The sequence below is a fragment of the Saccostrea cucullata genome, unplaced genomic scaffold, assembly GCF_032062105.1.
Source record: "Saccostrea cucullata isolate Sc308-1 unplaced genomic scaffold, CSIRO_AGI_Scuc_v1 ctg4585, whole genome shotgun sequence".
In the NCBI taxonomy this organism is placed as follows: domain Eukaryota; kingdom Metazoa; phylum Mollusca; class Bivalvia; order Ostreida; family Ostreidae; genus Saccostrea; species Saccostrea cuccullata.
The window spans coordinates 1,880-15,498 of record NW_026921725.1 but is presented as its reverse complement, the minus strand read 5'-3'; the positions used below and the strand labels follow the sequence as shown (position 1 = coordinate 15,498).

Sequence of the window (13,619 nt, the reverse complement as noted above, 5' to 3'; positions counted from 1 at the left end):
TGCGACGAGTATACCCTAGTATTGATGTATCGTAGATAATGATATCAAAAATGGCGTATGCCTATTTACGAGTCGTGTTCAGCTTTAAGGCCATAAAATAATAGTCTTGTTCACTGCTACCAGCCTGAAAAAAAATAGGGCAAGTAGGTAAGAAAAATATTTTATTTTTTAATTTAATTTTTTCTAAACTGTATTTTTTGGATACGAACCCAAATCAAACATCAATAATATCTTTTGAAATTAAAATCAATGTCTTTTGATGCATAACTCAATATCAGTATTGTATGAAAATCCATATTTAAAACATATATTTCATGAAATACCACTTGAATATATATATTTTTTTTTCACTTTTGAAACATGAATTTTATGAAATTCTAGATTTTCCCCCAAAACTAAGGAAAAAACTTCAGAGTCGGGTGCAAAAAATAGGGTCAGGTAGCAGGAAACAAGACCTTTTTTTTGGCCTTTAAACACAAGGGTAAAGGATTAATTTTTTTTCTCTTTATAAAACTATTTAACAGAAAACTTTTCATGAGTTTTCAGAACAAAAATTTCATTGTAGGATACTAAATACCGGTAGCTACCTGGTGAAGACACAAGATAGAAAAGGACAAACAAACATGTATGTGTACATTACATACATTAAGCCATAAGTATACCTGCAGATATATTGCAAGTATGAAAAAATGCAGATGTCTTGAGTTTGATTTTCAGTCCTAGCAAAATTTTTTTCCTTATGCATTTGTAAATTTTCAAAGTATGTTTATTCATTTTTCATTGACAATTCCGAAGTACACAAACATGTATATATGCCTGTATCATATACCTAGTAGTGTATCAGTCCAGCCCTGATCGTGATTCAGACGTTTCGGACTCGGTGAGACAGATCGAACCTGGTAAGTAGGGCTGTCTCGCCCTCCTGGCTGAGATATGTCTGTCTCGGCCCATTGTCAAGGAGCTGTCTCGCCCTTTAATTTCAAATCATTATTTCTGTTTAATTTGTGTGAATCAAGAATGAAATTAAATTAAAGTGTTATCCTTCCTGGCTGAGGATCCAAGTATCTTTACAGATTTTTAATAAGTTTTGTAGAATTAAAAAATTGGTTCAGACATAAAACACTTTTAGATTACAGGATAAACCACTTTGTTTGAACTGTTTTCATTGTTTTATTAAGTAAAATTTAAAAATATTTTAAAAGATAAATGAATTGTTTGTCCTATATTTAAGGATATCAGATCAAATTCAGAAGAATAAATGTTTATAAAAGTCAAGTGTCCACTGATGCTGGAGAGTCCATGTTGTAAAAAAGACATGAAACAGAAATGAGAAAATGTCAACATCAGTCATCTATGAATGAAGATGGAGATCAAGTCTAGATATTCTAAAATTTCTGAGGAAAATGGTGTTGTCTGGCTCATCCAATGATCACTCCATTTGCAGACTACCAGGTAATGATAAATCTTTGGTTTTGTCAATACTTTGTGCCTGAAAAAAATAATGATAAAACATTTTAATTTGTCATAAAGATTCAGTGCATAAAAAATATACTTTTAAATTTGTGCAAAGTGAAATTTAAAGATACATGCTCATCATATTACATGTAACATGAATTGTTTATTTATTAAAAATACATATACTTGGTCAATTCTCATTTTCAGGTTCCAATCTGAAGTATACATAGGAAGAGCAAGATCTTTTTCATTCATATAAACACTTCTTAGCTGTGATCCAGAAGAATGTCCTGATTGTTTTGTCCAACATAAGATGAATTTCAATCCAACACATTATTCTGAAAAATTGAGTGGTCTTCTTCATGCAGGCATGTCTTTGTTACAATATCTCGACTTTGCATGGTCATCATAACTTCAGACTCTTGTAAATTATGTAACCTATAAAAACATCATATTGTTACAGTAAGTAATAAAGTAAAATTAAATATTCTATGCTTCAATTATTACTACATTTTTTTGATCAATGTTTGTTTATTCTTTTAAATGGTGAGGTTTTGCAGTATTAAAGTATTGAAGTTAATATTTTCTCAAATTTTCTGTAAAATATCACAATTTCTATATTGCAATAGCATTTCGCACGAAAATGTTATAAAAGGCCCATGAGCCACATCCCTTAGCTGAATATCTTTGACCATGCAGTTCTTTACCAAATTTCCCTCTTGTTATACCTTTTGTGACCCCACCCTACCCCCGGGGTCATAATTTGGACAATTTAAAATCTACACTACCCCACAGTGATTTCGCATAAGGCCAAATAAAATCAAAGTACTGAAAGTACTGAAAGCCGGGCTTAAGAACAGCACACAGGTGAAAAGAACAGGTATCAGTTAAAGTATGAATGATATAAGGAATTATTAGATGGAGCGCATGAAAAAGCATCATTAAATTTTATATAAGAACAATAGGTTTAACTTTGATGAAGTATAAGGGTGATTTTATCTTTTTATTTTTGAGCTTTATATACTTGTTCTTTATTGTTATTGGGCATTTTTTTCTTGCCTTATGTCATGGCGTCAGGCACTACTAAGGATCAATATTTCCTACGTCCGAAGCTAAGAGGTCACAGTTAGCCGATTATCATCGAATTTTGTTACCTGCGTTTCAACAACAACAGTTAGCAGAAAAATGATCATATTACTGATACACTAGGGATGTATTTAAAAACATGCATACAATCGCAATATGTCGTCCCCAACTTCGTTCGGGACGACATAATGACTAGAAAGTCTGATATTGCAAGCAATAGCGTGTGTTGTCCCGATCTTGTTTTAGCGTATGTTGTCCCGATCATGTTGTAATATAGATGCTGATGTACACAAGTCTACATCCTGACATGTTTCTTGCCATTGATGAAATGATGCAGAGGTTCCAGATAAAGTATATTGATGGATGGACACTATCTTTCATTTCATTGACTGACCAATTGTTGATGACTTTAATGAAACTGACAATGAACACCCCATTTTTCGACCTTGCTGAGAGCATAGGCACTTGGGGTATGGACCCCCCCCCCACTTTTCCATTTTTTCTTTTTAAATCTGGGTTCGAGTCACCTTTTTTTCTATTTTTCTGTTCTAATATGCACTATATGTTTTTCAAAAATGGAACTCTTTTGTCTCTACAAGCTGGTTTTAAATATGTCGTTTTCGACTGATACATATAAAGAGAGAAGGCTTGCAACTCTTTTATTTTGATGTGCACTGACTGGGACGGAAGTAGAAAAGAACGATAACTCTAACTTTACAACTGTTCTGCATCCACAAAAAAAATCCAGGCGTTGTAATAACAATATTGTGAAATTTGGATGTTTATGTAGTATGTTAAAAGTTAATCGACATTTATCAGAATCTACAAGTTACAGTTATCTTGTTACATGGCGAACTTACCGTTACATGTAATATGAAGAGAAAATTCGGAATTTATTCCCCGAATTTAGTGTTCCGAATGACATTACACTTAATGATGACGCCCAAAAATACCGGATACTTCCGTCCAAGTCAGTGCACATCAAAAAATTTTACCCTAGATGCGAGTGATTTCATCGAAATATTTACAAATAGGGGGCACATAAAAATTAAATGGAAATATGAAAAGGAAGAGGAATGTATAACAAATTTATTAATGTAGGCATATCCCATGTTTTATTCAGGTTTAGATAAATAATCGAGCGAAGTTTAAGCTAGGTGAGGCGGATGACGAAAAAAGAGTTGCAAGCCTTCTCTCTTTATATGTATCAGTCAAAAACGACATATTTAACCAGAAGTCTCTGTCGAGACTGTAGCTCTACTGGTTTGTACTTATCAAAAACCATTGCACTATTTTATGTATCTTTGTGTAATTTACTTGTGTGCCAACTTATTTTGAAATCAAACTAAAACTGTAGAAGGAGTAGCGTTTTAAAGGAATTTCACAGAAAATTCTATTTTTAGGAACCATGGCAACACCCTTCATCAAAATCAAAAACCGATGCACTATTCTATGTATCCTAGTGTAGTCTACCTGTGTGCCAAGTTATATTGAAATCAGACCAAAACTTTAGAAGGAGTAGCGTATTAAAGGAATTTCACAGAAAATTCTATTTTTAGTAACCATGGCAACACCCTTCATCGAAATCAAAAACTGATGCACTATTCTATGTATCTTAGTGTAGTCTACTTGTGTGCCAAGTCATATTGAAATCAGACCAAAACTGTAGAAGGAGTAGTGTTTTAAATGAATTTCACAGAGAATTCTATTTTTAGTAACCGTGGCAACACCGTTCACCGAAATCAAAAACTGATGCACTATTCTATGTATCTTAGTGTAGTCTACTTGTGTGCCAAGTCATATTGAAATCAGACCAAAACTGTAGGAGGAGTAGCGTTTTGAAGAAATTTCACAGAAAATTCTATTTTAAGTAACCATGGCAACACCGTTCATTGAAATTAAAAACCGATGCACTATTCTATGTATCTTTGTGTAGTCTACTTGTCTGCAAAGTCATATTGAAATCAGACCAAAACTGTAGGAGTAGCGTTTTAAAGGAATTTCACAGAAAATTCTATTTTTAGTAACCATGGCAACACCCTTCATCGAAATTAAAAACCGATGCACTATTCTATGTATCTTAGTGTAGTCTACTTGTGTGCCAAGTTATATTGAAATCAGACCAAAACTGTAGAAGGAGTAGCGTTTTTAAGGAATTTCACAGAAAATTCTATTTTTGGTAACAATGGCAACACCATTCATTAAAATTAAAAACCGATGCATTATTCTAAATATCCTAGTGTAGTCTACTGTGTGCAAAGTTATATTGAAATCAGACCAAAACTGTTGAAGGAATAGAATTTTAAAGGAATTTCACAGAAAATTCTATTATTAGTAATAGCGGCAACACTGTGCATCTAAATCAAAAACCGATGCACTATTTTATGTATCTTAGTTTAGTCTACTTGTGTGCCAAGTAATATTGAAATCAAACTAAAATTGTAGGAGGAGTAGCGTTTTGAAAAATTGTTTACAGACAGACGGACAGACAGACAGACGGACGGACGCCGGACGCATTACTATCGCATAAGCTCTTCTGGTCTCTGACCAGTAGAGCTAAAAACAGCTTGTAGAGACAAAAGAGTTACATTTTTGATAACATATAGTGCATATTAGAACAGAAAAATAGAAAAAAGGTGACTCGAACCCAAATTTAGAAAGAAAAAAAAATGGAAAGGGGGGTCCATACCCCAAGTGCCTATGGCTGAGAGGTTTAACACGAGTCCGTCATCTGTCAATAACATTGTAACTTCGCAGATTTGTGCTTTGCATGAAATATTATATGAAGGACTCGTAGAGAGTCGCATTCCTGCTCTCCAGAAGTGCAAGGGGTCTATGCCTACAAGTTTTGGGGATTTTAGTTCATGTAGAATAGTTAATGCAACAGAAATCACCCAGGATGTTCCAGGGAATGATATGAGATTGCAGGCAAGCACATACAGCGGATACAAAAATTCTCACACTGTTAAAAGTGTTACAGGTGTTGCACCTAATGGTGCTTTGGTATTTATTAGTAAATTGTACCCTGGCAGCACATCTGATGTTGCAATTGCAGAACATTGTCAAGTCTTAGAACAGTTATCTCCAGGTGATATGATCTTAGCAGACAAAGGGTTCACTATTCACAAGTTGTTGCCCCAAGGAGTACATCTAAATATTCCTCCCTTTCTTACATCTAAATCCCAATACACCCCCAGTGAGGTCCAACTATGTCGAAGAATTGCTAAGTCACGCATACATGTTGAAAGAGCAAATGAGCGTATTAAGAATTATGAAATTTTAAGGCATGTTCCGCAGCAATTTAGATAATATTTCTACAAAAGTCTTATGCTGTGTTTTAGTCAATTTTCAGGATCCCCTTATGCAGGAAATTGCTCAGAATTTTGCAAGTGTAGATAACTAAGATATTAAAATTAAAATGTTTTCACCATGTTTAATGTTATATCTTATAGCTGTTGTTAATACAGGAGAAATTTACAGAAATAAAAGTCTGTCAAAACAGATATGTTGATCTCCCAATTGATGTCTTTGTTAATTCTCACAATCGCACAGTCTTTTGGTGTCCAGACCATAAAATCACACAAGGATTTCCCAGTTATATGAAGCTGTCCTTGCACTTGATCATAGTATTGGTGGTTCTCTCGTAGCTTGAAGGACTTGACTCCATTAAAATCCTGAACCTCTATATGAAAAAAATATATATGTTGAAGATTTTTAAAGAATAAGAATTTTCATTGGTGCCTCAATCATTAATATAAGACAAAACTATTTAACTAATAAATATTTACATGTGTAAGTATTTTGTTCCTTACTGTACAATAAAGTGAGAAGGCAAATCATCTGCCTTGAGGACTAACATTACAACAGAAGGAAAAAAAAATTTTAACAATTGCTAAATTGTACTTAAATTTATCCAAACTAATATATTGGAATTATTTAAAGTAATATCTCAGTACATAAAACATATTCAAACAAATACATATACACTATTATTACCTAGGCAGAAATCATGTACTTTTTCAATATCTTCTGGAATTGTCATATTCTTTGCTGAAAAGGGGCATTTCACCTCCAGTATTTCTGGCTTAACGTTTGACATCTCTAATATGTCAGCGAGTCCTGGATTCTGATAGCTGAATCCAAATGCAGCAGGACGACGAATGAGTCCATCGGGGCTTGACCCAAGAACCCCATTACAGTGTAGCCAGATACCTAATATGAACAGTATTATAAAGTTACAAAATAGCATTAATATGCAACACTCTGATTTTCTTATGCATTGATGACTTGTTATAAATAGAACATAAAAACAGTATATTTATATTCATTATCTTCAACTTCAGTTTAATAACTGAATTTTAAATAAATTAGCTCAAGAAAATTTTTTATTTATCATCAATTTTTATTTGCTTTAAAGAAATTGAAATTTGCTTAGGAAAGAAATATGCCAACCTGTTGGCTCTACAACTGCATCCCCAAAAGTTCTATACTTTTCAATTGCGACTTTTTCATTGCACATCCCCCAAATAATGGCATCCTTCTTTGACAGATCATAAGCTGAGCATAATCTTTTGTGTAAGGAGACAGGATATCTGTTATATAAGGAGCAAACTTTCAATATTTTTGATTTTATAATTAACTGCTTTTACAGGTATCATTTATAATTACATATACATATAAAGGCATGTAAACTACCAGTATACCTATTTCTCTTGATCGCTGCCAAAACACAACCAAAGTTTGAAGCTGTTAATCTATTCTTCCTAACAGATGACCACATGCAATTTTCCTTTTGACCAGTGGTAAGACAGGCAATCTAAAACATGACAAAAATTTTAAAACTTAAACAACATTCATAATAAAACAGAATACATTCTATTCATTATGCAACTCATTTGTCTTTACCTGTTGGATTTCTTGCTCATTTATCATTAATTTTTGCTTCATCCAAGCGATTGGATTCTCTGCAGAAATAAATTCCTGGCTAGAGATGAGGTCTTCAACTACATGCACTGCAAGTGGGGGCACAGGCAGCTCGGGGGATAGTATCCAATGCATTGCTGTTGATTTAATTTTAAAAAAAAATTAAACCCTCGGTGAAAAAGACAACAAATACTCAATAAACCTGTATTGCAGTTACATCACCAATTCTTAATACTGGTATATATGTTAAATATTTTTTCAAACTTATTTTATTCACTACTTCAAATAAATTTTGGATTTCAATATGTATACATGTGAAAAGAATGTGCAAATAACTTCCTTTAAGTATATGAGAAATAGGGTGAATAATATTTAAACATTTTACTAAAGGTTGCAGTTGAGTTGAAGTTTTATGTTACGTCACGATCTTCTAGTTTGACAGATGCGTTCAAGGTAAATAGTATACGCCTCCTAACCGCAAGCTTTACGACTGGAACTTTCTTCTAATCCCTGATTGTTTGCTTGTACAACAAACTATTTCTGTGTCAAGGTTGATAATATGAGTTAATCCATCACATGAATTGTTTACGCTGAATGTATCTGTCAAAAAAGATTGTGACGTGATGCAAAACTTCACACTGAATTGAAATTGATAGTATAAATGTATAATTAAAAGTTTAAAACAAAGTCAACACAAAAACAAAAGAGACAAGAACAAAACTATACATGTAAAAGACAAAAAAAAGCAAAAAGAATGGAAAGACTGCACATCTTGTCAGAATTTCAGTCCAATGTCAAATAAGCCATTAAATATCTGAAGTCCAAAGACCGGGTGTAATGAGTTAGTTAGGTGTTTTGTGAATTTATATATATATATATACATGTGTGTATATGCATTCTATCCTATCACAGTATAAATTTTCAAAAAAGTAACAATAAAATAAACTCGTAAACAATGTGACACTAAAATAAAACACCAGATATATTAACCTGAAAATCTCCCTACAGTTGTCAATTTCTGATATAGGAACTCCCTGTCCCTATCATTGACTGGCCTATTTGTTGCCCTAGTAATTTTTGACAAAAGTTGAAAAATGGAGCATAATACAACACTGAATGGTTTTACATATACCATGCTAGCTGCAGATCTGTAGCTTGCTGGTCTGAAAAAATTAGGATGGACGACCAGAGAGATACATTTCCATCCATTGAAAAAAGTGTATATTGCCCATAAAAAATGTGCTATTTCTCTATTTTTTATATTTTCACTTTTGGGGTACTGTCATTTTTTAATATTTTGCACCATTCATGAAACAGTCATAATAAATGCATACCTGTAATTTATAAACCTGTCAGGTGCAGGAAAAAGTTCTTCCATCGTCTTAGTTTGACGAGGTGGCGCACTCTTTGGATGCTTAATCCAACTCTGGCGTACATCAGTTTTGCTGACATTTTTGTACCTGTATCAACATGTTCCATAAATTTATTAAGTTATATTATAGTCTTGGGGCCTAAAGTTAGATTTTATAGTTACAAGTATGCTTATATATGCCAAGGTAGTGAACTTGGAGGTTCCAGGGCACGAATAGTACCCTGCTACCTACAGTCACATGGTGCACTGCACACTTGTATATACCGGGTATATATATTGGTGTGCACGTTTTGATATAATTTCTATTTAACATTAAATTTGGTAAAGCATACCAGACCAAGTGAATTTACATATTACATAAATTGCACATAAATTACCCATAGAGAAGAATGCTGGCTTTATGGTGACATTTGTCCATCCCATTTACACATTCACAGGTACTCTGTTCAACTGTGTAGTTAGAACCAAGAGTAATCTAATAGAATTAAAAAAAAAAAATAACCACCTAGAATTTTACTTATATTACTATCAATTTTAAAAGTAAAAAGCATGTTTACATGGAAACTTGAAAATTGTGGAGAGAGAAAAAAAAAAGAATTGTATATTAATTTATTATTATGTATTAAAACATTGCATAGACGCTTTCAGTCAAGGAAATTCGGAAAGAGGTTTGTTCTGGATTTATTGCATAGGCAGGATAAAACATATATACTTCCAAACGTGTTGTACATTATGCATTATTTCGTGATTTACACAAAAGACTTTAAAAAAAACTTTTCTTTCTTCCAAAAATCTCAAAGAAATGGGATGAACTTACAGTAACCTGGTAGCTCCGGTCTCGCATGGAGGCTTGGACAATTCCCCTTATGAACTGCGCATCTTTGTCATACACAAACTTTAAAACGTGGTCAGATTGTACGGCAGTCTCCGATTTCGGCATAAGTTTCGTTGTACCAGCTGTATAATTTGACCAATATAGAATGGAGAACGCCTTACCGCAATCGCAGTTCCTTCCATGAACCATCTGCATCATTCGGGACTCCTCGGCTGATTCGGTTTGCCGAATGAGTGGAAAATTTAGCCTGGTACCCTGTCTCATCCTTGCCGAGGCAGTGACGCAGAGTAAACGAAGCAAAACAGGGACAGGGAACCAGGCTATGCGTAGGAATTTGTTCAAAGTTCTCTACTAAGAACAAATGTATTTTTGGTAACTGCACAATAATAATTACAGTACAGTTTATATTCACATTTAATTAATCAGATTATGAGTATAAATTGTTTCAACAGCGATTACAAGTAGATACACTATATTTCAGAACGTCAGTTTAATTTGGCGACTATTGGGTCAACATCCTGCCTTGAACAGGATCCCATAAGCCGGCTATTGCTCTTTGAGCAATAAGCCCGGCTAAAAATGACGAATAATGACCCCTACAGAATAATGACCGGGGGGGGGGGGGGTTGATTTTCATAACTATTGGCACCCAGCTATGTTGACTAGTATATTATCATGCCCCATCTTAATGCTAACTGCAAAGCAGTGATAGGTATATTATGAAGACACATTTAAAGTATCTTTGTAAAAAAAAAAATCCCCTACCTACCTAACCTAATTTTTTTGATGGTGTAACCAGAACCTCACCTTTTTTTTATTTGGCCTAAGTTTCAGCTTTGCTTGCCATGTAATTCCCAAGAAGATTTTTTTAATAGATTTTACTGTTATATTTCAAAGTAAAACTTTGGTTCCCTATTGTGGCCCCACCCTACCCCAGAGGTCATAATTTGAAAAATGTAGAATCTACACTACCCCAGGATGCTTCTGGAGGTTTCACAGCTTTTCTGGCCCAGTGGTTCTTGAGAAGAAGATTAAAGATGCTGAGGGGAAAATATACAATTGAAAGATTAGAGGGAAAATTGTAACATGTATAGACATCAGGTGCTCAGAGCTTCAAAAATTCATTCCCAAGACATGTATTTAAAAGAGACAGGATACTAGTATTTGGAAGATTTTGAATATTATACTAGTAAACTTACTCCTTTTGATATGCATATCATCTTTGCTTTAGCCAAACGTTTCTGGTCTGCTTCTTTCTTTATACTGCAGTGGCTAAATTAAGCTAAATATTGCTGAAAGAAAAGAAAGTGTCATAAAAGTGTATAACAGTACATCAATTTCATCATAAACTAGAGTGTACCAAGGAACATATGTGTCACTTTCTTTTAGCTTCTTTAAAGATGTACCTATTAAATCTAAGAGTGGTCAGCTATTTTTATGCTACTAGCATTTACAGTATGCAACCCTCAACTGAATAATTAAGTTGAAATCATAAGTAATTATTTATTATTTTACATGTGATAATATGCGTTTCAAAGCAATTGTCACATTGCATGATCCACTTTGTGGGATCCAATCCTGATTTATTTTCATAATATTTAAGCACAGGCCTTAAGATCACTTAGAAAAAAATTGAGGTGTTAAGAGAAATATTTCTTTTACGCACATAATTTTTTTTAGCGATCCAAAGGCCTGTGTATTTAAGATGTCAGTTTGTGTGGTTTACTGAATATCATACTGTTTCAAAGAAAAGTACATGTATAATGAGCTCATAAAATGTACCCGTATAAATGTAAATTATCAACACCTGCCACTTAAAAGTCTTAAGTTAATCTAAATTGTCTGGGGTATTCTTTGTAAAGTAGGTCAAAGCTGAAAGGTCAAGTCAACCAAGCTATACAAATACAGTACTAGTAAATAAGGACAACAATATAAAAAAAATTACTTGATGTACTCAGACTGATCGACCCATCATAATATTGTCCCAACCCAATCATTTTTTCAGCACTTTGAATTTTTGATTTTTTTTTAAAATTTTGTTTCATTTATTAGAAATAGAGACCACTCATTTTAAAACTGTGGTATAAGATTTCTCTTGGATGCTTTAAGATTCAAAATTTTTTAACGATAAATATTTCATCTGTCGAGTTATCCAGTTGTGTGTATTGAAAAAATTAATAAATTTCTGAGTCTGGAATTTTTTAATGACACTTTAATATCAATTTGATCAATACAGCTATTAAGCCAAAAAAGATACCTACCTACCCACCTTGAAAAATGTGTGTCAGAGTACATCAAACATAAATATTTTTATTATGGCCTACGGTTTTTAAAAACAAATACTTAAAGCGGCATTGTGACGCACAAAGGGGAAAATTGACAAATGTAGAATTTTTGCATGACCTTTATTAATTTTGTTCAATTCCTAAAAGTATTAGGTTTCAGAGAATTATGGGTTTCAGAACCTAAGAATTCTATTTTTAAGGAGAAAAATAAATTAAAAGTAGAAATAATTTTTGTATGCCCCAGACGGAAAATATTGCTCAATACTTCTTCTACCCCATTGTACGCATGTGCAGAAAAGTTGAATAAGTTTCCATAGTTACCATGGTCTCAAGTACCCAGGAATGAATGTTAAAGTAGACCAAAATTTCATAGGCAATCTTTTAAAACGTTAGAACATATGTCATATTTCTCATCTTTGCATGCTCAGCTCCAGTTGAATGTTGTTTACAATTTTGAGCTAAAAATAAAAGTGGCGTGACCTTGACAAACACGAAAACAACGAAACGGTAGACCTACACAACCTTTGTTTTTCCGGCACTTATTTCGTGCAGTTTTTCCTTGCAGTTTAATTGTCATATCTTAGCTATATACTCATAATTTTCATAAGTCTTTCTCTGTATGCTACAGATATCTTATTGTGTCCTTTTAAAAAGAAAATCTTCTAGGAATTAAGGAAACAGAAATTAAGTTCACATTTGAGCAGTATAGGACTTTACAGAAAAAACGATGCTGTTGTGCCACTATAAATTGGTCTTGCCCTAGCTCTCCCAACTCAGGATTAGGTTGGTAGGTAGATGAAAAAATCATTCTCAGAAAAATTAATTATTATTAAATTTTAATAAATAAATTTATTCTCCAGAATATACAAAAAATATTAATTGCTTCCTAGAGATTTAAAATAAAGTTTTGAGTCAATTTAGCCAGTTGCTTGGAACAGGGCAATCAAACATTTTTTCAAAGATGTTATTTATTTGCAAAATGCATGAAATGTTATAAATTGAAAATGAAAGTAGAAATAAAATTTAAAAACTTTAGTCACTATGTTAACCAGCTGTTATTTCCTTTTTGGTATTATTTCACCTAATTTTTTAAACCATATTCTTGTTCTTTTATAATCATAGAAACACCCCTTTACATTTTTCACACATGAGCTTACATACAGACCGTTACAGAGCACTAACGGTTAACCATGGGCACTAACCAGATGGCTGAAATTGATGTATCGTCGATATCTAATGTCAGCAATATCACGCGTTTTGAAAAATATATATATTGTTAGCATTTGTAGACACTTTTTTCTTGTGTGTATATAAGCTAGTAAAACAACAACAGCTGCAAAAATACCATTGAATAGATAAACAACTTACGTTTTAAACACTGGCGAGCTTGCATCATCATGTCAACATCCATGATCCACAAGTTGTACTTCGTTAGATTCAATCGGCAATCCTCGGCTGACTCCGCTACGCTCCATTCAAACCTCGGATGTGATTAGTGGAGGAATACGCAACAGATTCTTACATTTCTCCGCCGGAAACTGCCTTATCACTCATTTCATATCTCGCTCTGCATAACGTTCTTCGAAAATGTTTTTTAATTTGTGCAATTCTTTATCGTAAACAGGTTTTGTTTACATCCTCATGTTAATAGGCTTTGAAAGCA

General features: G+C 33.3%; 2 protein-coding genes across 4 annotated transcripts; one reads left to right on the top strand and one right to left on the bottom strand.

Annotated features, from left to right (window-relative positions):
- Window positions 1–5,241: 5,241 nt before the first annotated feature.
- LOC134260640 (uncharacterized) lies at window positions 5,242–5,850 on the top strand. The gene has a single exon (XM_062743194.1). It carries the CDS (start codon window positions 5,242–5,244, stop codon window positions 5,848–5,850), a length of 609 nt encoding a protein of 202 aa, XP_062599178.1.
- Window positions 5,851–5,876: 26 nt separating this feature from the next.
- Window positions 5,877–9,854, bottom strand: LOC134260637 (uncharacterized). Of its 3 annotated transcripts, none has more exons than XM_062743189.1 (8): window positions 9,654–9,853; window positions 9,214–9,311; window positions 8,799–8,924; window positions 7,447–7,601; window positions 7,245–7,357; window positions 6,994–7,133; window positions 6,538–6,753; window positions 5,877–6,223 (listed from the first exon to the last, which is right to left on the bottom strand). In XM_062743189.1, the coding sequence occupies exons 4-8, from the start codon at window positions 7,597–7,599 to the stop codon at window positions 6,000–6,002; spliced, it is 846 nt and encodes a 281-aa protein (XP_062599173.1). In that variant the 5' UTR covers window positions 7,600–7,601; window positions 8,799–8,924; window positions 9,214–9,311; window positions 9,654–9,853; the 3' UTR covers window positions 5,877–5,999. The 3 variants fall into 3 exon arrangements, with proteins under 3 accessions (XP_062599173.1, XP_062599174.1, XP_062599175.1); XM_062743190.1 differs by having other exon boundaries at window positions 9,660–9,853; XM_062743191.1 differs by having other exon boundaries at window positions 6,005–6,223; window positions 6,557–6,753; window positions 9,654–9,854.
- Between the last annotated feature and the right edge of the window lie 3,765 nt (window positions 9,855–13,619).